At 39.1% G+C, this 26268-nt stretch overlaps 1 protein-coding gene across 1 annotated transcript in view; it reads left to right on the forward strand.

Moving 5' to 3' along the window:
- LRP2 (LDL receptor related protein 2) overlaps window positions 1-26268 on the forward strand; it is a 176753-nt gene that overhangs the window by 37991 nt on the left and 112494 nt on the right. Inside the window, exons 4-12 of the mRNA XM_059878126.1 lie at window positions 1342-1458; window positions 12583-12693; window positions 12995-13108; window positions 13835-13954; window positions 15347-15499; window positions 16952-17071; window positions 22263-22391; window positions 24258-24427; window positions 25421-25644. Coding sequence (XP_059734109.1) covers window positions 1342-1458; window positions 12583-12693; window positions 12995-13108; window positions 13835-13954; window positions 15347-15499; window positions 16952-17071; window positions 22263-22391; window positions 24258-24427; window positions 25421-25644 — 1258 coding nt within the window. The remainder of the gene's footprint in view (window positions 1-1341; window positions 1459-12582; window positions 12694-12994; window positions 13109-13834; window positions 13955-15346; window positions 15500-16951; window positions 17072-22262; window positions 22392-24257; window positions 24428-25420; window positions 25645-26268) is intronic.

Raw genomic sequence — 26268 nt, forward strand, 5'->3', positions numbered from 1 at the left:
TCTGATATTCTCTGACTGGCCTCTCAAAGGTCCTAGAGGAAAAGGATGACCTCCATGCTTGATTGTGAAGCTCCCGAGAGCAATGACTATGCTTTATTCAGCTTCTATCCCTAAGGCTTGCTATTCTGTGTCACAGGTAGTAAGTTCTTGATAAATGGACACTGACTGAATGAATGACTGGTTATTTATCTTTTGGCTCCATATGCCATTTTGTTCCATCCCCTTGCTGCCGGCACAGAGCAGGAAGAAAGCTGAGCTGTAGATTGTGATGCGGTGTGTGGTGGATGACCTGTTGCTAATACTGCATAGAGGGGATGGGAACTGCCAAGGGCCACTGCTTGGGGAGATTCTATAATTTGTAAGTGATGCTATTTTAAACGGGTATGGATTTCATAAGGTAACTCTTACATTTTACATTTTGTATTGTGTTTTCATCAGATCATATTTCCCCCAAATGCTTCTATTTTTTATGTGGATAATTAAAAAGTCCCATCATATTTCCTGTGTTAAACTCACAGAGTAGAATTCACATGAAACAACCATTCATTCGATTTTGTCTGATTTATCCAGAGACAAATTTGATAAACTACTGATGTTCTGCCTTCACCTACCATAATCACCTACCATTTAAGCCAGCTTAAATGTCTGTTTATAAAACTGACACATATTCAGTGTAGAAAGCTTATAAAATAAGTCTTCCATATCTTTCACTATCTCCTTGAATTTTCTCTAACTCATGTCCATTGAATCAATGATTCTATTGAAACACCTCATCCTCTGTTGCCCCTTTGTCCTCCTGCCTTCAATTTTTCCCCTTTCAATTTTCCCCCAGTATGTCTCTGGGCCTTTTCCAATGACTCGGCTCTTTGCATCAGGTGGCCAAAGTCCTGGAGCCTTAGCTTCATTATCAGTCCTTCCAGTAAATATTCAGGGTTGATTTCCTTTAGGATTGACTGGTTTGATCTCCTTGCAAGGGGGACCTTGATTAATACCTATACTTGCAAAATTCTTATTTCATCCATCCTTTTTGCTGTGTAGGTTTTCAAGCTATGTTGTGTTCTCAACACATGTTGCTAATATAGTTGTCTACACTCACAAACTTGAGTGTTTCGGGTATTTTGATAGTATGCTTGTCCTAACAGCCTTGCTTTCACATTGTAAGATGTCTTCCTTTGGGTAACCAGGTGCTCTACCTGGTGACCCTATGAATTTTATGTTCAGTGTATGGGTTCCTTGCCTTTACTTTTAAATTTCCTCGTTCATATTTGTTAATGTTGTCACATTTGTTAATTGATCTGTGTTCTTCAGTAATTATAAAGTCATACATTTTTCCTTTCACAGCTGGAATAACATGCTCCAGCCGTCAGTTTACATGCGAGAATGGCGAATGTATCCCAGGGGAGTTCAGATGCGACCATTCCACAGACTGCTTAGATGGAACCGATGAGAAAAACTGCCGTGAGTTCCTTAAAGCCTTTGCCCTGTATTTAGTTTCGCCTTTGTCCCTTTGGCATTTTAATCAATTCGTTGATGGATAAAAATGCCTACAATATGCCTCTTGTTATTGAAATCTCTTGGCAGATTCTTTTGTGGATTAGAGGTGATGTTCTGATAGGAGTCTATTTTTAGCAAGACATTCTGAGTGCGTCCTGCCTTAGCACATGAAGTTTCTGTATGTCTTGAAGAAACTTTTAACTTTATTTTTTTCGGCTTGTTTTCTTTCTTTCTTTTTTAAATAAACTTTAACATAGAGTTACACAAAGTCAGTGAGTACAAAACCCTGTTTGATCAATTTTAACTTTTATTACATTACGATGGTGAGCTTCTAGGTCAAATGTCTTTGGCCAATAAGAGTTTTTCTGTTCCTGTGGACTCAGTGTTTTCCAGATTACCTTTGGAAAGGCTTTCTGTAATGGAAGAATGTATCAGTTTGTAACTGATCACCACAAGATAAAGCATACAAATCACAGTGTTCTACATTTAATGAATATTTAATTATTACCATAAGCAAAATAAGAAAGTGAAATCATAGTGCATAATTTACTTCTTACAAATGAGTAAAGAGTAATCTGCCTCTCTTGAGACTTATATAGAATTTTTAGAATACGAGAATATACTAATTATTCTGTTGTGTCCTTCCTCTGGTTCATCTAACTCTGTCTTTAGCCTCAGACATACCCATTTTCTCTCAAAGCCCTTATAAGTCTACCATTTCATATAGTTTTCCAGAGCTTCCTTGAGTTTTTATGTCTTTTCTCCTGGCATTCCTTCTGGTATACTGCATTTTAAACTTTAAGGAGTTATTTCGTATTCTAATAATCAGTGGATAGATTTTGCACTTTAGAAATCTTGATCATAAACTTCTTGGTTATTATGTCTTCACCTAAAAATTTAAGTTTTAGTCTATTCTCCTGAGGCAACTCCTTTATTATTTGATCATTTTGATATGATTTTAGTTCTCTGGACTGTCCCTAAGTTCTTTCCTTTGGTAGACTGTATGAGAAGCGTACACTTTCCAGTATGGCACCATGCTTGGAGTGGGAGCTGACATAGACTGGTTATGAGCACATTGCTTGTGTTTACTGTACTGTACAAACTGTGCTCTTGATGGAAGAAATCCTGGTATGTATGCCAGGTCCATGCTGCAGCCTATCATCACACAGTACAATAAAACAAAAGAAAAAACTTCTCCAATGCTTTCTTCCCTTGTACGTTACTTTGCTTTGAGAGGAGGCTCTGCTATTTGTCTTTATGTCTCTGTTTCCTAGCAGTTCTGGTATAATTCTGTTGTAATTTCCAACTTACACGTTTTCTTTTGAAAGAGATTATGTTGCCTCTATTTCGGATCTTCTTTAACTTGAGAAGATTTATGGAAAATTTAGACTTAATTTAATACTGGCAGTTTTAGAGACAGCGGTGTATGTCTTTAGGTCACAAATAGTAAGTCCAGAATCGAGGGCTCCCCTTTGAGTACTTTGTAAGGCAAACAATAAATCCTTTATGGTGGCAAGTGAAGAAAATATTTTTCATTAAGAACAGAGACAAATCATACATTATATTTTGCAGTATTGTGTAAACTTCAAAGTGTTATGTAAATTCCAGTGGTTACTCTTATTAGGCCGCTCACTGAGAACAATAGCACCGGTATTACAGCACTGTCTTATGAATAAAGTAACTGAACCAGCAAGGACAGAGTGGCTTGTTCAAGGGTAAGTGGTGTGTGGCAGGGCTAGAGCTCAGCTCGTCCTCTGGTCCAAGTCTGGTGATTGCTGTTCATGAAGGACTTTATTTACAGAAGGAGGAAGTCCTACCTTGTGCAAGAACAAAATGGGTGACCTGTGCCACCAGCCTGCATCTTTATCCCTTATTTAGGAATGGATAAAAAAAATGAATGCTTTATTGCAATGCAGTGGTACTTGTGGAAATGCTATTTGAGGCAAAATAAAAGGCAGCCAAAACAGACTGTTTGGATTTATTCCATGTGAAGACCCTGCGGCCAAGTCTCAAGTCACCAATACAACTCCTCATGACTTTGCCAGTGGGCCTTCTGGAAAAAAAGCTGGCAGGGTTCAGGTAGCTCTTATAGGAATGAAGGAAAGGAAGTGAGTTTTGTAAAATGTCTGGGCTGGAGTTCATAATCAAGATTTTGTTTATATTTTTTTTAAGTACATACAAATAATTGTCGAACTAGAGTTAAAGCTCATTGTTTCTGGAATCATACAAGTCATGAATCCTTCAGGGTTCATGGCCCTGAAGTGAATCTCAACACGTAAGGGGGTTTTACAATGAGATCTCTTTCTTCCTATTTTTCTCTACCTTGTTTATTTATTGCTACATGTTATTTAAGGACTAGTATAAAAGAAATTTAACAAATCAGAGGAAATGAAAAAAAAATCCTTGTACTTCCCTGTTAGTGCCTTGATCTCCTGGCTATAGCCAGGTTTGTATAAGAAGGAAAGGAATGACCTGGATCAAAGTGTTTAATAAGTGCCAGCATGCAGGGGGCAGGATTGCCCTTATTTTGTTTTCCCTCTTTGTTTGGAGATCCTGTGGGAAGTGAGAGGGCATCAACCACTATCTTATTCAGTTTTCACATTAGTACTACGAGGTACTTTACAAAGATCCCTAAAGATCATCAAGACGTAAGGGTGGATGAACCAAGATATTAACCTAGGTCTAAATCCTATGCCCTTGCTCTTGGAATATTTTTCTTTTGTATAAGATGTTTACAGAACATTTTGCCTCCAGATTACATAGCTATTTTATTATTAAAATGATACATTCAAAGCTTTTTATTATGGAAAGTTTTAAATGTAATCAAAAGCAGAGTGATTGCATCAGCTTATAGCTAATTTTGTCTTACCTATATCTCCTTGTTTTTCTTTCCATTATTTTGAAGTAGTTCTCAGATGTCATACAGTTTTGTCTTTAGGTAATTCAATATCTAATTGCTAACATACAAGGAAAGACTAAAACATAATGCTATCAGCTCTGTGTGCGTACTCCATCACGTACGACTCTTTGTGACCCCATGGACTGTCGCCCACCAGGTTCCTCCATCCATGTCCATGGGATTTCCGAGGCAAGAATATTGGAGTAGGTTGCCATTTCCTACTCCAGGCATCTTCCTGAACCAGTGACAGAACCCACGTTTCCCACATCTCCTGCATTGGCAGGCAGAGTCTTTACCACTGCACCACCTGGGAATCAAGTAATCAGATATCCATCCAGTTTTAAAAAGTTCTCCAATTGGCTTATTATTTTTTATTTGAAATAAAAACCCAAAGAAAATTTATATTTTCTTTAGACAAGTCAGTTAGCAACTGACTTGTCCTGGAGTTGCCCATATTTTTATTTATTTTTTTGCTTATTGCACTCTCTAATGTTTTTAAACTGCCCCATAACTGTACTTCCTGGAAATTGGTAGTTAGATCTAAAATAAGTTTCTTCAGTCTTAAAAATAATGACATTCGGGTCCAGTAATTATGGTGGGGAGCTGGCTCGTGCATTGTAAGACGGCTCTCACTGTCCTCTAGTGGCCTGTGTCCACTGGAAGCCAGTAGCACCTCCCAACTGTGAGAACCAAAAGTGTTTCCAAACAGTGTCAAATGTCCTCTGGGAGCAGAATTCCCTTCTCCTGCTCTATCTGAAGACAGCACTATCTAGAAACTTGTATAGTAGCAAGGATGTGTGTGTCTGTATGTGTGTAAGGACACCAGCACTTTGTATATAAAGGTATGTATTTCCATCAGGAGGCACCTCATGTCTAACTGTCCCTTTGTGAGATTAGCAGCCACTGATGGTCATGTTAAGATCCATTTAGTCATAGGGGTACTTAGCTATTTTAAACATCATTTCAAATATATATCAGCTGTTTATTAGTTGTTCCACATGGTGAAGGATTAAGTGAGGCTTTGCCAGAAATCATTTTTGTGACACTTTGTTCTATTGTTTCTGCAGTCATGATGCATAGGAAAATTACTCATGTACAGACAGAATCAGTTTATGAATATGCCTTTGTCTATTTCTCAGGAATAATATTGTCTGTAGAAATGAGTCTTCTAGGCACTATAAACACTTAAATATAGTGATGGATGTTGGAAAATTGCCAAGAAGGACTTATTTCTTTTCCCCAAATATTTGAAAGGATCAGGAAACTTGACTCTCTAGTTCATAGTCCTGCCTGTCAGCTCAGCCCCCTAGGGATATAGTTCTTACTCCTTCAAACTTTTAAGGTCAAGATCTTGAGCTGTGTCAATTCCAGGCACTCTTTTTACAGAACAAAGAGTGGTGTGTAAAGGTCCACTCAGGCAGGGAGAAGGGAGAGGAAAGAATGAGTGAGATGATGAGGAAGGCAAGGGTATGAAGTCCCAATAAAAGGATTATCCTTGAAATAAATTGTTTCTTATTATATTTGATCTTTTCGTCTGCTGTGTCCCTATATGCATAATGCAGATATTTGTGGTTATTCTGCTGTTTGGGAACTATCTGAATTGCGTGTGTGTGTGTGTGTGTGCGCGCGCGCGCGCGTGCGCGCACGCATGTGTGCTCGTGTATGTGTATAGCTGTGAAATAGGTAAAAGTTCATTTTCCCTAAGTTATTTTGCTCTTCAAGCTGGCTACCTGTAAAGTGGCACTTTCTATTAAACAGCTTGTTAATAATTATTTTTTAAGGAACAGAGATTCGAAACTGCCATCTTTGTTGCTTTTAATGAGATAGCATCAAGGGAAACCCACTCACTCAGAGTCCAAGATAAGCATCAGAACAGTACAGCAATTATGGGTCATTCAATCATGGGTCATGCACTGCCTTTTGGTTGTTCAAAAATAGTATAATTTTTTCTAGTGAAGTAAACAGATTATTTCATTTTTATCAAGTGCCATATTAGCATGCTTTTGGTGCGAGTAAAACTACTGCTAATTATCATTGGTTTGTAGCCTTCTCTTTTGTTACTTAGGAATGCCAAAGAAAGGGTCAAATCCCTGTTACAATGAAGGCTTTCTTGCTGGTAATCAGCAGTGTTTGGTCTGCCTGCCACTGGGGTGGCTTTGTCTCTGACGTTTTATTTCCATTGACGTTCTGTTCTTTAGAATTTTGTATACTTTGGGCTTCCCAGGTGGCTCAGTGGTAGAGAATCCAGCTACCAATACAGGAGACACAAGAAATGTGGTTCAATCCCTGGTTGGGGAAGATCCCACGTGTAGGAAATGGCAGCCCACTCCAGTGTTCTGAAAAATTCCATGGGCTGAGGACCCTGATGGGTTACAGTCCATAGGGTCGCAAAGAGTTGGACATGACTGAGCAACTGAACATATACCTCCCTCTATATATGTCTAACTGCTGAAACTCCAGTTGGGGGCATCATTGGGGGTGGGTAGTGAAGCAGAGAGATAAGTCATTCTGTGAACAGTTATGCCTGGTGACAGACATGTTCATCAAATTCAGCCTTGCTCTTACTGTTCTCTCTACTGCAGGCGAGAAGGAAGAAGCAGAGAGATTGAGCCTTTTTTTTTTTTTTTTTATGATTCTCACAGTTTGAGATAGGATTCAGAACCCTGATTTCTTGAGGAAAGAGAAAAATCTCCTATTTAGTCTTCATCTTGCAAGCACATTATAACTATCTCTCATCTCTTAAAAGATGTTAAGATCTGTCTCAGCTGTTATATAGAGTTGTCTTTAATAACTGTCTCCATTTCCTCTTTCTTCCTTGAACTCACTGAAAACTGTCCATCTCCATTCTCCCCAAAACATTCTTTTTTTTAAATTTATTTTTTAATTGAAGGATAATTGCTTTACAGAATTTTGTTGTTTTCTGTCAAACCTCAACATGAATCAGCCATAGGTATACATATGTACATAGGTATATAAAAACATTCTTGAAAATGTCACCAATGACCTCCATTTTGCTAAACCCAATGGTTCTTGTTTGAACATCACCTTATCAGAGAGCTATTCCTCACTGTCACTCTCTCTCATTTATTTTAATGTCTGTCCTCCTACTCTCCTAAATAAATAAAAAAAGTTCTATGAGAGCAAAGATTTTATGGAGTTCATCACTTTCTTTCTAGTACTTAGCATGTGTACGAAGTCACTCAGTTGTGTCTGACTCTTTGCAACCCCATGGACTGTAGCCCACTAGACTCTTCTGTTCATGGAATTCTCCAGGCAAGAATACTGGAGTGGGTAGCCATTTCCTTCTCCAGGAGATCTTTCCAACCCAGGAAATGGGTCTCCTGAATTGTAGTGGATTCTTTATCATCTGAGCCACCATGAAATATTTTCAAAAAGCTGTGCTACTTATAATTTCAATTATAATCTCTTTATCCAATTCTTATCGTGGTGTCTAGGAAGATGGATTTCAATAAATATATGCTGCATTATTCCTTGGAACATTTGAGGCACAGTTTTCCATTCTGTTTCTCAGTTATTCCAACACTAGGGCTCATGTGAGATTTTTATTATTTTAAAAATTCATACTCTGTCAGTGTTTATCTCGTTTGCAGATTTTGGTGATAGCTCTGTGTATGAGAAGAAGGTACTGCAGATCCAAAATCTTTGGTGCAGGCTTCTTGGGTGATTTTTAAAACTTAGGTCTGAGATCAGTTCACCACAAACTGAGACCAGGTAGGGACTTAGGACCTAGTAGTTTAAAGGGAGGCTGGTAAAGAAACTAGGTAAGTTAATGTCTTCCCTTTTTTTGCTTCAGGTTCCTAAAAAGCTGCTCAGACTAAACTTAATGTTGGTCCAATTTTAGTAGCCCTTGGGACGATCATATTTGCTTTCTCTTTCCAAGGTACTGAATTGCTATTTCCATTTTATAAATATTACTATATGTATGCTTTTCATTGAAAGATGCTTCTAATTATTTTTGGAAAGAGGCAGGAAATGCTTCTCTGTTGCCCACTTGCACTCCCTAGTCCATGATGACTTACTTCAGGGACTGAATTTAACTGACACAGGAGGTGGGAGGTGGGCCAGGGAGGGGAGTAGGCTGATCTTCTGCCACTTTGTGATCCGTCTTCTTCGGTTTTTGTTTTTTGACATAGACTCTTTTTTTTAAACTTGTAATTTTATATTCGAGTATAGCTGGGTGACAATGTTGTGATAGTTTCAGGTGGAAAGTGAAGGGACTCAGTCATACATATACATGTATCCATTCTCCCCTAAAGTCCCTGATGTGGACCATTTTCAAGTCTTTATTGACTTTGTTACAATATTGCTTCTGTTTTATGTTTTGGTATTTTGGCCATGAGACATAGAAATCTTAGCTCCCTACCAGGGATCAAACACACACCCCCTTGCACTGAAAGGCAAAATCTTAACCACTAGATGACCAGGGAAGTCACTGCGGTCTGTTTTTTCAGTATGGACTCTCTTGTTTGTCCTGGTACTCTTGAAAAGCTGTTTCTTAGCGTAGGGTTTCCTGGAATCCCTGGATTATATCAGATTGAAGTCCTTAGTAGAATATAAAATAATCTGATGAAATTTATATTTGACCTCACCTCTCCAGACTTACCAAAGTGAAATGAGAAACTAAATGGAAAAAAAAAAAACAAAAAACTTTTTTCTTGGGTTGCTTCTTCTCTTTCTTTTCATAGGATTTTTTTTAAGTTTATCTATTCCTTTCATTCAATTTCATTCTTTTCCCTATAATTTCCTCTTCCTATTACTCTGAAGTCAGTCTGTAAGTACTAGAAATACCTATTATAGTGGTTAGGAATATGCATTGTGGGGCCAGGTTGACTGAATTTGAATTCTAGTTCTCCAGCTTACCAGTCATATGCCTTTTTTTCAAATTGTTCAACCTCCTTATACCTCAGAGAGGCATAGATATAAGGTCTATGAAATGGGAATAATAGTACCTCATTGGGATGTTACAAGAACAAAATAAGTTCATATGTATTGAGCACTTGAACAGGCTTCTGAGAGCACATCGTTTTCAATACATGTTTTTGATGATTATTATTGTTTTTGCTTATTTAACTCTGTGGATAGTACTTTTACTAAGTGCTGGTGGTCAAACTAGTAAACTTTTTCTGGCAAATCATTACTCTGACTGGATTGTCCTGCCTCGGAACTGAACTAACAAAGTTACTTATAAAGGATGACTCTGGGACCTTGGAAAATCCCAGGTGTCTATCCAGGACTTATATCAGTGACTTCTTGTTTTCCTTTTAATCTTGGCTTAAGCATCATAATATACCTTTAAGATACCTTCTCTTTCTTTAGAATCAGTTTGTCTTCTTGGCTGTTTTGTCAAATTCTGAGAAAAGAGTGTATTTAGAACCTTCCTGTGAAGATAATGAAGAGTAGTGCCTAATATCTGTGTCTTACTCTGCTGTGGATGATTTCCATTCGGGAAAGTCTATGAGTTTCTTAAACCACCTCTTCCTCCTTGATTATGCAAACTGAGCTATAGCATGGAACTTTCTTGCTCCAAGCCAGATCATTAGCAGAGAAAACATTTCAAACACCGTCAAGTACCAATTCTACATGTATATGTGGAGGTAGCTCCCAATTTCGAGGAGCAAACCTGGACATGAATCATTTTGAAAAGTGGAGAAAGGAAGGGAGATGGAAGAGGATGTTCTTGCATTTTTTGTATCAGGTCAACTTTAGCAGTCTGGGGCTTAGTTAATAGGTACTTGTTAATCTTTCCATTAAAACTAAACTTACAAGGATGATATTCTCCGGTATTCTTATACAGTATCTTCTCTCTTACTACCCTTCCCCTTTACTTGAAGTCCTGTAGGGCATTTCAGCAACATGATGGATTTGTCCCATGGGAAAAAGTTTACAGGGTTAGACTCAGACTCTCCATCCAAGCAAATAAACCAAAAAGTTAGACTTCAGAGAGATACATTATCACCAAGTATTGTGACTTCCTGTTTTCTGGGGTAGATTGAAACTCATTAATACTGTTAGCTGTAGAAACCTTTAAAGGAAATAGAATTTGCTCATTTCTTACTTTGCTCAGTGTACAACTGGGACCTTTTCCCTCTGTGGGGTATTCAAAGAGGGAAAAGCTTTTAGAAACAGTTTTCCAAATCTTCTGTGTATTTTGTGTTTTTGCAGTCCTTCCTATGGGCATCCCCGTACATTTAGTCAGGCACAGCAGAGACCAGAGGTGTGCAGGGCAAATCCTCAGCTGATTGACAGATTTATTATCAGCTTGGTCAGAGACAAGAAAGCTGTTCATACTTCATTCCAAGTGTCAAACTACTGACCTCTACCCTTACCAATATGATTGGCATATCAGCTTGATGACATCAAGCTGGCCTTGTTGTTTGTGGTGCTGATGTGTTGTGTCAGCAAACTTTAGTTATATTAGTGGATACTAGTTTTCAGTGTGGGAATGGCCTCAAAAAGGACGGGGAGAACAAGAGATCTGCCCAGCATGTTGGCCTCAGTTCCTTCATATCTACAATAATCACCTTAAATGAAAGAGTCACAGTCCATGCATAAAATTTCTTCCTGATAGATAGCTCCTTTATTGTAAAGAGGTTGGGTTGTCTAAGATTTCCTTCCTGCTTGCTGCTCTCTGAATAGCCTAGATGGCATACTACTATCCAGCGCAAGGGGAAAAGGAATCACTTGCTGGACTCAGCTGACTTCTAGGCATCTCTTGAAGGGAGAATGAATAAACTGAGCTATGTGACCCTTTGAAGATGCATTTGGGATGTGTACCATCCCTATGATGAAAAGACAGCAATAACCCTAAACACTAACTGGCTCTTGGTTGATTAAAAAATAAAATTTGCAAAGAATTAAATTTTATCAGTTATTAAATGCCTCCTATTTTAGTATACAGTTGATTGTGTGCAACTTGGCAATTAAAGTAATTATAGACACTTGGTAGACTAGTTTTGAGCTTCTGCAGATGAGAATATTTGTGCTTGCTCTTTTACTGTGGAACATCATGAAATGGGACTGCTGTCTGATCTTGGAGATGTACCCTTTTCTTACTGAAAAAGAAATTAGAGGAGAATCTGAGAATCACTATGAAAACAATCTTTAATGAAACAAAAAATAGACCAAGAAAGATAACATACTTGTGAGAGGGAGACTCTTTAAAGACCATAAAGAGCCAAAGTTCACACTATTTTTAAAAACTTTTCAACCTAAAAAGTTCAGCTGTGATAACTCTGGCACTCCCAAGCATTTCTTGAGCACAATGGGTAAATGACCTAGTTTCTGTACTGAATGATGGGGATTTGAGTAAGACAGGATCCTTGATCTTAGAGGATTTCATAATGTCATGGGGGAAACAGATAATCAGTGAATAGAACGGAGCCTATAGTGAGGGGGTCATGAGATATGTTCCAAGTCTGGGGAAGCACAGGGAGGGGCTGATAGTACCTTTTTCCTTCAAGGGAACATCCTGATTTTTCCACTGAGAGAAAACCAGGGTTAAAAAGCATTTGGCTAAAAGCAGTGAAGTGATCGTCAGTACATAATGTGGTAATGATTTGGGCTTGTGGCTCATACTGTGCTTTTGTAGAGCACACTATGCTTTTCAGAGTGCTTTACTAGACATTGTCTTTTGGAGGTTCCTGTATGTGTGGATGAGAAAATGGTGACACAGAAAAGATAAATAATTCAAGTAAGAGTAAATAGGTATGGAGTGGCACCCCAGGTCCCAGGTTTCTTGGCTTCTTGGCCTGTTTTCTTTCTTTGACCCTGCAGCCAAAGAACCAGCCCTTCATCTCCCAAACCATGTGTGATGGTACGTTGCTTTCCTAGGGTGTTATTTATATTATGTAAGAGAAGGTTCCATTTTGACAAGTTAAAATTTCTTCTCATTCTTCGGCTTGGAGTGCACAAGTCACTTTAGAGCCCAATTCCCTGGGCTTCCATTTCCCCCTACTATGCCCTCTCAAAGCACTGTGTACTTACCACATTAAGCACATAGTCCAGTTTGTAATTTGCTGTTTGTGTCATTCTTAGGTTATCCAAAGAATGTCTCTTTTATTTACCAATATATGTTCAGCAGTTAGTGTCTAGGATATAGTAGTCACTCAAGAAGTGATTGCTAAGCAACATCTTCATTTAAGATTTGTGTGCTATTTCCATTCTTTCAGGATACCCAGTATGTGAGCAGCTAACTTGTGCCGACGGAGCCTGCTATAACACCAGTCAGAGGTGTAATGGGCAGGTTGATTGCAGAGATGCCTCTGATGAACGCAACTGCAGTAAGTAATATGCTGAAGCTGGTTTAGCCAGTTATGCACATTTCTTCTCAAGTTTGTGTTCAGTGAATTCATGTTGGTGGCTTGAAGTCAGCCATGGTGGAGTATTTTACACTATGGAAATTGGCAGATACAGTAAGTGAGGACTTTTATGTTCCTGGAGAACTGGTTATTAAACATTTACCAGCACACTGCTGCGTGGTAAGAATCTTTTGAAACTTGAGATAGACTCTTCCTATGAAATTAAGTGGCTACAGTGAAATTGAAATTCTCTTTTCTTTCCCCTTTTAACCTTGTGTCCCAGCTCACCGGTGCACGCGCACTGAGTTTCAGTGTGGCAGTGGGCAGTGCATTCCTAGAACCTACGTCTGTGACCATGAAATTGACTGTGAAGATGGCAGTGATGAACATTCTTGCCGTACGGTGACTTCCTCATTTTGGGTCATGCTCTTAGGAATGCTCTTGTCTTTGCATTTCCGCCCCCTACTGACGTATTATTCTTTTCAAATAAAAGTCACCTCTGGCAGAGGAAGCCAGAATATCATTTAGGGCCCATGGCATGAGCCTCAGCAGTGTTGCTGAACTTAGACTTCTTTACCTTCCAGAGATCTGTGTAGAGTTGAAGTGGTGCTCATGGACAGTTTGCATTCTTTTCTTAGGCCACACAGATACAGGGTATATTGTATTACTGGATTTCCTTTCTGGCACCTGGGCTTATTTCAGTGCTAAATTGAGAGGAATGTGATATCATGGAATGAGTTGCTCAGAATCATTGAGTCCTAGAGAGCAGTTACTGTGCTTGTGGTCAAGTGAGAGAATGTTGGCCATTGGCATTTCTGTAGCATCTTTGTCAGTCTGTATTCTTTGCTCTGTGTCAACCTATAGCTATCTTGTGTTTCATCTTGATGCACTTGATTTTCATGTCCTGAACCCAAAGCTACTGTTTTCTTCTCCCCTTCTCTCTTCTTCTCTTTCTCTCTCTCTCTTTTTTTTTTTGTTCATTTTTGTCAAGATGGTTAAGGGACTAAATGGGCGTAGAAATTTCAGTTTCTTGGAGCTCAGTTTAGGTGGCGGGGTGAGCACTTTGATTTCTTTCCAAAGGTTTGTATCTTTGGAGTGTAGCTGTCATTTTATTTTCTTCCAGCTGCTTATCGGACCTGCAAAGGCAACGAATTCACTTGCCCTAACGGCGTCTGCATTGCACAGAGTTGGGTTTGTGATGGAGAAAGTGACTGTGTAGATAACGCTGATGAAGATGGATGCGGTAAGGAGGGGAAGAGCTTCTGATTGGAAAGTATTTTCCGATTTTCAATCAAGTGTTTTCCAGGTCTTGCTCTTCCTACTTTCCTTGTTAGAAATTATCTGTGTGACATGCAAGTTTCCAGATTGGCTGGACTGACAGGGAATTTTGGGTGAGGAAGAGTGGTTCCCCTAGCTTTTTCTAAAAAGACACAGAATTCAAATATAGCATAAATTATAATCCTTTCCTAACAGTAAGGCCAAATAGATAGGACAGTCTCTCCCCCTTTACAGTCCTATCTGAGGTTTTCTTTTTAAGACTTTTATCTTAATTAGATTTATCTATATAAAAGAAGTAGTCTGGGGAAGGAGCAAAAATAGAGGAATATGTGATTTGTCTTAAGACCTTACAACCATGAAGAAGGACTGAGCTGAAGATTGGTAGACGTAGGAGAGGCCACTATCGGGAGAAGTGAAAAGGAAATTGTCAGTGATATTCATCCCCTTCACTGGGCAGTTATCAGCGGTACCTCCAACAGCTTGGAAACTGCTAACACCCACACATAAAGCAAGTTACCTTTATGATTCTAGCCTGGGTATATTAATAATGTTGCTTGTTTTGGTTGGGAGCATCCATTGGTTTCATGTTTCAGTATTCCAAGAAGTTGTGTTCCAACTTGCTGGATTATAATCTTTCTTGTACTGTTGACAATTCACTAAAGAAACAAAACAAAACCAACCAAAAATCATACATCACACACACACAAACTCAGGAATCCTGGCATTACCTTGATAGCTCTAGTTCTATTATTCATGATTTAATAACTGAATGTTCTCCTACAGGTTATTCATCTAGTTTGTTGATATGCTATGCTATGCTATGCTAAGTCACTTCAGTCGTGTCCGACTCTGTGTGACCCCATAGACGGCAGCCCACCAGGCTCCCCCGTCCCTGGGATTCTCCAAGCAAGAACACTGGAGTGGGTTGCCATTTCCTTCTCCAATGCATGAAAGTGAAAAGTGAAAGTGAATTCGCTCAGTCGTGTCTGACTCTTAGCGACCCCATGGACTGCAGCCTACCAGGCTCCTCTGTCCATGGGATTTTCCAGGCAGGAGTACTGGAGTGGGGTGCCATTGCCTTCTCCGGTTTGTTGATAACTCAGGCCCATTTCTGCTTCTTACTCTTATAATTTGGCTGGGAGTTGCCTCCCCTAGAAAGACTGGAACCTAAATAATGACATTTACCATTCTTTAGAATCTCAGTAAAAGGTCAGTTGTAGCATTAGAAACTACTTGTTTATTGTGAAATATCGGTCATTTGTAGGTTTCTTATTTACCTGATCTCTTAACCATGTATTGAAAAATGTCTGGCTCTACCTCTTATATGGCCTATTGTAACTCTCTTTTTCCCCCACAGAAAGCAAAATTAATCGTACCTTTGAATGTTACCCAAATGAATGGGCCTGTCCAAAGTCTGGAAAATGCATCCCAATTTCTAAAGTTTGTGATGGGACTTTAGATTGTCCAGGAGGAGAAGACGAAAGCAATATCACTGCAGGACAACAGTGTGGTGAGTATGGAAATTTGTCTGGACATCTTTCAGGTAATGGTGTCTCTGTTTTTCTATAACAGATTGCCATAGATAGAGAGTATCAAGTGGTGTTTGCAGAATGAGCGATTCCAAGACTTAGTAGCTCTAACCAACAAACATTTGTTATTTCTCACAGTCCTGTGGGTTGGCTACATTATTCTTTTGGCCTGAACCAGCTCACTCACATCTCAGGATGCTCCAGCAAAAGCATGGCTAGTCCAGGCGTGTTTGCCTGGTCATGGAAAGGGCAAACCCCAGTGAACAAGCTCTTCTAAGCCTCGACTTATGTCATGTTTCCTAAGTGTTCTATTGGCCAAAAGAAGTCACACTGACCCCAGATTTAATGGACTGAAGCAATAGACTCCATTTCTTGATGGGAGGAGTTTATAAATATCTGTGACTCTTCCTCCCCCAACCCGCTGCATCTCCTTCCCAGGAAGAATGGTTTTAATGGTAATTGTGATGACTCTAAAAGTATTCTGGAGATTTGTGATGACTCTAGAAGTATTCTGGAGATTTTATTCCCTGGATTACACCTGTGGAAAAAGTGTTGCTAGCTTTACTCAAAAACTTCTGGTTTCAGGGATCTATACTTGGAGTTACTCACTGCCCTACCCCGACTCCACAGCCGTAGAATATTTTCCCACTATAAGCCATCACTTCTGTGGATAGCCGGCTGTCCTGTAGGAAAATGCAATTCATGGCCTTGATTTCTCTCTGAATTATCTTGTAGTTGCCTAACAGTGACCATGAACTGTAACCCTAAAGTTCTGGTGATTTCTTTTCCATGAAAAAAAGAGGCTTCTATGGCTTCTTTTATATCCACCACCCCCCCCCCCATTTCTTTGGAAGCCCCTTTAAACAGTCCTAGTGCGAAAGTTAGAAAACAAAAATTAGTTGAAGCTAGGTTGGATTCGGAGAAGGCAGTGGCACCCCACTCCAGTACTCTTGCCTGGAAAATCCCAGGACGGGGGAGCCTGGTGGACTGCCATCTATGGGGTAGCACAGAGTCGGACATGACTGAAGCGACTTAGCAGCAGCTTGGATTAATTAGCTTTTTAAGTTAAAAGTTTAGTGTTTAGTGTTCAGTGGCTTGGAAATTCTTAGGAATATCCTTCTATTCTTTCTAGATAGAAGAAATAGATATCTAGATAGATATCTTTCTATTAGATAGCCTAATATCTTTCTAGACACAAAGATAGACTTTTGACCAGATTTTTTTCATGAACAGCACTTCTGATGCCTTGTGCTTGCACTTAGTTATAATGAATTTTTAAAAATATGTGCTGAGTTTTTATTGCATCATACTGCAGGCTTGAATGGTGTTACTGCATACTTACTGAGCTTTTACTTTGGAAAGTTCTTACTTCTTATAAATCAGCTTTGTCCGGAGATCACCTTTCATTTCACAAAGTCTTTTTCTCTGTTTAGATGTGAATCTGTGTCCGTCCTTGGGATGTGAATACCAATGCCACAGGTCACCAGGTGGAGGGATGTGTTACTGCCCCTCAGGTTTTATTGTCAACCAAAATAGAACCAATAACTGCGTCGGTAAGTGACAGTCTTTCATCACAGTGCTCACGGCACTGGGGGCGCTCCCTTTAACATCAAGAAGTTTGTATTTGTGGAGAGGAGGATCTGTTAACAAAGAGCAACACAGTCTTCACTGAAAACCTGGCCAATATGAAGTTTTAACTCTGAGACACTTTTGTGAGGTGCCCATGGCAAAAGAGTGGTTGGATGATGAGTGAGTAAGCTAGCTACTTATATATCTGTCCAGTACCTAATGATGGAGGTTGTTCTTTTGATATATTGTGTATTGCTGTTTTATATATTTGGAAGCAGAATTATATAGCCATACTTGCTAAATACAGTTGGCCCTCCCTATCTGGGAATATCAATAACCTCAGATATGCAGATGACACCACCCTTATGGCAGAAAGTGAAGAGGAACTAAAAAGCCTCTTGATGAAAGTGAAAGTGGAGAGTGAAAAAATTGGCTTAAAGCTCAACATTCAGAAAACGAAGATCATGGCATCCGGTCCCACCACTTCATGGGAAATAGATGGGGAAACAGTGGAACCAGTGTCAGACTATTTTTCTGGGCTCCAAAATCATTACAGATGGTGACTGCAGCCATGAAATTAAAAGACACTTAATCCTTGGAAGGAAGGTTATGACCAACCTAGATAGCATATTCAAAAGCAGAGACATTACTTTGCCAACAAAGGTTCGTCTAGTCAAGGCTATGGTTTTTCCAGTGGTCATGTATGGATGTGAGAGTTGGACTGTGAAGAAGGCTGAGAACCAAAGAATTGATGGTTTTGAACTGTGGTGTTGGAGAAGACTCTTGAGAGTCCCTTGGACTGCAAGGAGATCCAACCAGTCCATTCTGAAGGAGATCAGCCCTGGGATTTCTTTGGAAGGAATGATGCTAAAGCTGAAACTCCAGTACTTTGGCCACCTCATGCGAAGAGTTGACTCATTGGAAAAGACTCTGACGCTGGGAGGGATTGAGGGCAAGAGGAGAAGGGGACGACGGACGATGAGATGGTTGGATGGCATCGCTGACTTGATGGACGTGGGTCTTAGTGAACACCAACTAAGTGAACTTAGTTGGTGATGGACAGGGAGGCCTGGCATGCTGAGATTCATGGGGTCGCAAAGAGTCGGACACGACTGAGCGACTGATCTGATCTGTGAATTCTTCAATCTCCAATTCAGTCAACTGGGGAATCAAAAAAAGAAGGGGAATGGGGAGGCAGAAAGTTCCAGAAAGCAAAACTTGAACTTTCTGTGTGCAGGCAGCTATTTACATAGCACTAAGGACTCCGAGCTTTCACGGTCAAGGGCCAGGGTTCCCTGGTCAGGGAACTAAGATCCCACAAGGTGTGTGGTGTAGGCAAAAATGAATAAATGAATAAATAAAATAAACAAGCACAAAAGAATCACTCTGGTTTACAAACTCTGGAGAAAGTCTATTTCCTGCTTACACTGTCTTCTGTAAGTGTAAGACTGCTCCGGCTGTCTGCCACATGTCAGGCTACTCTTCCCCCTTTACTGCCACCCAGCTGCCAATCTGATTTCCAGTCTTAGTTCTCTAGGCCTTTCCCCTTTCTCTTACTAGAAAAGGAATTCCAGTAGAGATACCGGAAGCCACATTCTCAGTGTTACATTTGTTTTTCTCTCTTTTTCCTCTCAATCCTAAAGAGAAATTTGGGCTGGGCCGCCTTGTAGTTGGAACTCGATAGGCCATGAAATGTTTTCAGGAAAAGGGATTTGCTCTTTAAGAATCCCTGGTTCAGGTTCGATGCACAGTACTGGATGCTTGGGGCTGGTGCACTGGGACGACCCAGAGGGAGGGTAGGGGAGGGAGGAGGGAGGAGGGTTCAGGATGGGGAACACGGGTATACCTGTGGCGGATTCATTTTGATATTTGGCAAAACTAATACAATATTGTAAAGTTTAAAAATAAAATCAAATTAAAAAAAAAAAAAAAAAGAATCCCTGGTTCATTCTTGTGATACCTTGCAACCTATTCTTTAGTCTCTCAATACCCGCCCCCCCCTCACCCCCCGCCTCCCTTCTAGAGCCACATTTTCCAACATGTTTTCCAACATCTTTTCTAATACTTAAGCCTGTGATGAGGTTTGAGTTGTAGGTCAGAAAGAGGTCCAGGCTGCTTCAATTTTTTGCATCCCTTAAGAAATGAAAAACTTTCATAACAAGATTTTTACATTTAAATCTATTAATGAACGTAACCGAATTTTGCAGTATTATGCTGTACACAGGATCATTTCAGAATTCAAGAACACATTTGGTTCTACTACTACTGGAAGTAGTCCGATACTTGGGCACTAATTCTAAGGTCCACAAACATCTTTCAGTCCCTTTACGATGTACCTAGGACTTTAGTACAGATGACCTCTTTTGGATACAAGCTCAAAAGTCTGCAATTTTGAGTTTTGTGAATGTGAGGCCCTCTGCTACCTGCAGAGACTTTCTCTGTGACCTTTCTTGTCCTTTAAGAATGTACCTTGGCCTCTGAGTTTTGAAGCTGGGTTAATGTTTATTTCACATTTCAAGAAGACTATATTTTGCCTTCTTGGTAAAGAGAACCTATTAGTTTCAAAACATGACATTATGAAACCAGTTACACTCATTTCAGCTGAGCTTTTAGAGACTTGTTTAGGTCTGCTCTTTCAAGCATTTCAGTTGAACAAACATTCTCTGTATGCCTGTAATCGTCTGCATGCCTGAGTTACCACAGAAGCTTCAGGTGTTGGAAACCTATGCAACGTTTATCAGTTTAGCCTTGGCTCCCCGGGGGATGCCTCAGTGATTGTTAAGAATAAAATGGAATAATCATGACAGGAAATCTTGCCTTCTACCATTCTTCTTCTCCTGGTAGTCTTGACCTAGCTGTGGAGACTCTGAGGCAAGCCTCCAGAGCAATTCACTGGACTATTGTTTTTGATTGACAAGGACATGCTGTTTGTTGAGGGAATGACATCGTGGTGCAGCCTTAGGGCAGGAAGGTCATTTAGCATGGTGGGATTGCACACAGCCAGCTGGATCAGAGGGTGTCCGAGCAGGATTTTTTTTGAATTACTCTCAAAGCAGTATTTGTTGGTAAGAAGGGACAAAGAGTAAAAAGGAAAGTAAATCAAGGTGACTTGGGCTGGGAAGGAGGATTTTGAAGCAGCAATTTAGTGTTTTGTAGTTTCCATTACCTTTTCTACTCTCTTTAAAATCCTCAGGTCTCCCTTTCATTTTTCTTGTCTTTCTTTTGGCTGACAATGGATATTAATTAGCCTTCATTCTTTGTAATAATGAACAGAATCTTACTCAGTCATTAAAAGTGACAGTGTTTATTTACTCATTTAAACCTGTACAGTACTTGTAACCCAGATGGTAGGAAGGGCATTTGCACCCAAGAATTCCTAGTTATGACTTTTCCACCCTCTTTTTGACATGAGAACTCCTGTTTCCAGGGTGATTCCAGATCTTTAGACATAGTCATAGTGTCTTGGATTCAAAATGAGGTCATGATACCCTGGGAGTTTGAGGGCGAATGTCCTGTACATTCCTACTGAAGCAAAGCCTTACGTGGTGTTTTCTCAGAAAGGAAGTGAGGGCACAGAAGAAATAGATCAAATGCTGGCCTTTGGTCTATACCCACTTGTCTTTTTACCTTGTCATGTCCAAATTGGATTAATTTTTTCTTTGTCACAGTCCTGGGGATGAAAGATGTGCTGGTCTGTGTTGTTAAACTTGATCTAGAGGGAAAACGGGAATGATTATCTTGATCCCAGGACTTTCTTGGTCTTTTTTTTAATTAAAGTTTTTTCTTTGTTAGATTTTGACTGTGCTGGGTCTTCGTTGTGGCACGTGGGCTTTCTGTCTAGTTAACGGCACTCGGGGGCTTCTCTAGTTGTGGAGCCTGGACTCTAGAGTGCAAGGGCTCAGTAGCTGTGGGATCTTAGTTCCCCCACCAGGGATCAAAGCCATGTCCCTTGGATTGCAAGGCAGATTCTTAACCACTGGACCACCAGGAAATTCCTTCTTAGTCTTTCTTGTTGGGGAGTCACAGGATGGTGGGGCATGCAGCAGGTGTGGTAGAATTCAACCCACAGCTTTGCAAATGTTATCAGATCCTAGAAATTCTAGAGAACCCTAGATCTGTGAGTCTCAGGAATTATAATTTACTTGAGAATTTTCTGAAGCTCTAGGGGATAGGAGCCTGTTGATTTAGGCTGTGGACATCATTCTTCAAAGAAAGAGAGCAGGGTGAAAGAGGGTGAAGACTGGATGTGAACTTCAAGGGTCAAATGAAATATTTGGCACCAGTTATCCAAGGATAGGACAATTTCTGTGCCCTTTAAGCTTTATAATCTTTAAGAAAGTCATGTGTGTTTTTCTTCCCTGCCCCCATGTTGTATTGTTTATGTGTCAATTATATTGAAAGTCTTTTTACTATTTGATAGAACTGGGACTACTTGGCCATTGAACACAGCTCTATTGTGTAATGGATTTTCAACAAGTACATATTAAATGAATGAATACTGCTAATGAGTAAGCAGAAGAGAATGTATTTTTCATGACTTAAAAATGATGTTAATTTTGGTGATGACTTTTGACATCAGAGAAAAGGATAAACAGACCTTTCCAGATACTTTATTGCATACTTTGTTTGTGTCTCATTGAGCAGTTGGATATAAGGCAGTTCTTTCTGCAGTGAAGGAAGTCTGTGTCCTCCAGTATGGTAACCACTAATCACATGTGGCTGTCAGCATTTGAAATGTGGCAAGTGTGACTGAGAAATTGCATTATTAAGTTTATTTCAATTTAGTTAATCTAAATATAACTCCGAGAAGCTGCAGAGAGCTAGTGTCTACCACATTGGAAAGCACAATTTTAAAAGGATGCATTTATACCAAAATTTTGTATTATACCAAAGTTTTGTATCAAGTGTTTTATAAACCATCATTAACAAATGAAATGCAAAGGCAATGAGTCCAAGCAGTGTTGTGCATCACCTGCAATGTTATCCTTTATGTAGATTTTAAAGAACCTTGGGTTTTCCTTAGTATGACAGTGCCTATGCCCTGCCTCCCCAGGGGGTACTTTCTTAGGTATTTGCATCACCAGATTCCTGTATAGCTTGTCCACGATTTTTTTCAGAAAGTGCTCAAGCTGTATTGTTAAACATTATTATAACCGGTTATTTCCTATTTGACAGATTTTGACGATTGCCAGATATGGGGAGTTTGTGACCAGCTATGTGAAGACCGAATTGGCCATCACCGGTGTAACTGTGTAGAGGGGTATGTCTTGGAGCGCCAGAAGCACTGCAGAGCTAATTCTTCTTGTGAGTAAATTAAAGACAGTCATGTTTCTGAACAGTAAACTTTTATCCTCTTTCAATGCTGCTGCTGCTGCTGCTAAGGCACTTCAGTCATGTCCGACTGTGTGTGACCCCATAGACAGCAGCCCACCAGGCTCCCCCGTCCCTGGGATTCTCCAGGCAAGAACACTGGAGTGGGTTGCCATTTCCTTCTCCAAAGCATGAAAGTGAAAAGTGAAAGTGAAGTCGCTCAGTTGTGTCCAACTCTTAGCGACCCCATGGACTGCAGCCCACCAGGCTCCTCCATCCATGGGATTTTCCAGGCAAGAGTACTGGAGTGGGGTGCCATTGCCTTCTCCATAGCAGAAGTCAAAAGAAATATCAGCATTAAGGCAGATGGCGGGTTTGATTACCACAAATCAGACGTGGCCCCTACTGTTGGAAGAATGGATCAACATTAATTTCGTGCTGTTAGGGACCAACTTGTGGATTAATAGTTGTTGGGTTTTTAAAATTTTATTGATTGTTTGTTCACTTTGGGCCTGAAATAGTGTATCACCTACCACATAAATTTTAGGAGTACATTTGACCTATTTTTCATTAATGTACCTACCACAAGGTGACAAATATCAATAGGCACTGTTTATGCCAAATTTTTTTAGAGGTGGTTCAAAATGGACCTGCTAAATTTGGATTACACCTTGTGAAAATGCCCTCATTATAAGAATACTGTGGTATAGAAAAATCATGAAAATTTTTGTCACTGTGGATTTCTGGGTAATAAGATCTTGACTTCACTCTCTTTTCCCAATTATTATTATTTTTTTCCCATACCTGTTTAAACTGCTTTTAGTGTCTTTCTGAAACTGATTTGCCCATCTATGAGTGGACTATTTTCTAGTTGTTTTTGTGTATAAAATACCTGATATGCTGTGGACTAACTTTAATTACAACTGATTTTTAACATTTATTTATTTTTGAACAGGTGCATACTCATATTTTCAAAAATTTCACATTATTGAGAAGTTATATGACCACCTCCCCACCCCCTATACCCATTCCACTCTGCCCAGTTTCCCACTTCTCCTCTCCTATGGATAATCACTGTTTATTTTAATTCTAGAGCTTATTAAATGCATAAATAAGAATATGTAAATATAGACATTTAACTATTTTTACATATATGGTAGTAAACTATACATACAGTTCTTCATTTTACTAATGTTGCATACTGTATTTTTAAGGACTTACCATATCAACAAGGAGAACTCTATTTTAATTTTGTTTTATTTTTATTTGAAGTATAGTTGGTTTCCAATGTTTCAGGTCTACAGTGTTTTTTAATAGTGGCAGAATCCATTTTTTGGATGTATATAATTTATCTAACTAGTCCTTTAGTGATGGGCTTTTATATTATTCCTTATCCTTTGACATAGCAAATCAGACTTCAATGAATAACTGTATTCATTTTGCATTCTTGTAAGTATATGGGTGTAGCAGGTTTGGATCCACCATTGCCATGTTTTTCACATTGGGTGGTTTCCCATTAATCTTTAAAATGTGTTTTGTGTTTTACACAATCTTAAGTTGCACCTGGGGAAAGGTGCCCATATCAGCCAAGATACCTCAGTGTTATCGAACCAGCATTAGGACACTTGAGTTCTTGACAGACTCTGTTCCTAACTTACTGTGATTTTGGACATTTCATTAAACCTCTTTGTGCCTTAATTTGCCCATCTGTAAAATGGGTAAAATGATATGTATTTCTACACACACATTCCGATATGTATTTTCTGAAGGTTTAAAACCAAATAAGAAAACATAGTTGTAAGTTACTTCATCATCTCTGTTCACTTAAGGACTGACAATGCCTTCCTTCTTCACATTTAGTTGGTGAGGCCTTTGTGATCTTCTCCAATGGTCGGAATTTGCTAAAGGGTAGCATTCGTGGAAACAACTTTCAGATTCTGGCAGAGTCTCAAAATCGTGGATTGGCTGTGGGTGTGGATTTTCACTATCGGCTACGCAGAGTCTTTTGGACTGACATTGTGCAAAAGAAGGTAAATAGAAATTTCTGGAGTATAGCTTGGGACCTGATAGAACTCCAAGCACAAAGTGTTGATAGTTTTTCATTTTGGGAGGAGTAGGGAGGGAAGTTCCTTTGTTTTCTAACAAAAAAGGCCCTTGAGATATTTTATGTTAATCAGCACCTTTTACAGCTATACTATTACATGTGACCTATTAAACAAAGCAGTCTATTATATGGATTAGCCTTGAGCAACTTTTAATTTTATTCGAAATGGAGTCCAAAAGCCTAATTAAAAGAAATAGTAGACATTCTTTCAAAACTGGATAGATATTTGGTAGTAATTTTTGAAACTTGATCATTTAAAATGTAAAAAGTATTCTGCTTTCCTGGATGATAAAAATCAGATTTTACCTGCATCTTCTAAATGGAACTGTAATTGAGCATTGGGTAACAAATATTGACAGTATTTTGTTTAACAGCCAAAATTTCATTATGCTCTCTTATTTGGAAAATGTGATGGATCTGATTTCAACTTTGAGTAATGCAATGGAGATTTTTAAAACATAAATTTTAGAGATTCTTAAAGAGTTAAAGATATTTTATTTCTTCTTACATTTCCTTGTACTATTAATAAAATTTTAATTCAATTAACAGATAAATTCCATAAATTTTCCAAAAATTGAGACTTTGGATTATTAGTAGGTCTGATTTAATAACAGCTATAAATAAAAACAAACCATTTCCACCTGTGCCACCAAAAATCCACATTGAATTAAACTTTCACTAACTACTGAAGAATTAGAGATGCAGGCTTTTTTTTAAAAACTCAACTTTATATATGCCTCACATGATTTTAACAAAATGCCCCACCACCTCCTGTTAACCCATGATGTAAAATTAAATGTCTCTAGTGATTTTTTTTTAGTTCAAATGACTGATTTGTACACCAAAGATAAGTCCTGGAAAAAAAACTCTCCCAACTAGTTATGCTTAAGAGGTTTAATAATTTTGGTTTTTCTTTCAGGTTTTTTCAGTTGACATCTCTGGTTCACGTATCAGAGAAGTTCTCGGTGTTTCTATTGAAGACCCAGAGAATCTGGCTGTGGATTGGGTAAATAATAAACTTTATATTGTGGAGACCAGAGTCAACTGCATAGATGTGGTAGATTTGGATGGAAGCCATCGGATTACCCTTATAAGTGAATATTTGGGACATCCTAGAGGAATTGCTGTGGACCCAACTGTTGGGTAAGTTATTTGCAAACATACTGATTTCAGCATTTTTTGAGTTTCATTTCTCCCTCTTTAGATAAAACATCCATTGGCCTAGTTGAAGATTCTTTATGCTCGGTACTGTAGAATCCTTGTTTATTTCATATCTCTTTTCATAGCAGCTTTAAAGGGCTTAGCTAAATATAATCCAATTTGAGGATGTGCAGTCCAAATACACCTACCAATGTCCTAAAAATATGTAATGTTATTGGGGTATGAGTTTTATGCTTAGTGTTTGCCATGTTTTCCTGGCTGAGAGATTGAATTCTTTTTTCTGACTCACTCTAATAGTATTGTCACAACTAAACCATTATTAATGCGATCACTCTTAAGTTGTGAAGTTGTTTTAAACAGGGGATAGATCTAAAACCACTGGGTGGTGTTTTGGAGGGCTCTCAAGAGCCCCAGTTCTTTATGCCTCAGCACAGAAAGAATTTAGCAAGAGGCAAAGTGATAGATAAGTGATTTATCAGCATAGGATGTTAGTGTTGCTGCCCCGAGTACTTAGTGGGTTACATTTTTATAATCAAAGGAAGAGAGGGGAGGTGGATAAGACCACCTTCTTTTTCGTTCTTTGAGTCTTTGGTCATTAATTCCTCC

Source organism: Bos taurus, chromosome 2 (genome assembly GCF_002263795.3).
Source record: "Bos taurus isolate L1 Dominette 01449 registration number 42190680 breed Hereford chromosome 2, ARS-UCD2.0, whole genome shotgun sequence".
In the NCBI taxonomy this organism is placed as follows: domain Eukaryota; kingdom Metazoa; phylum Chordata; class Mammalia; order Artiodactyla; family Bovidae; genus Bos; species Bos taurus.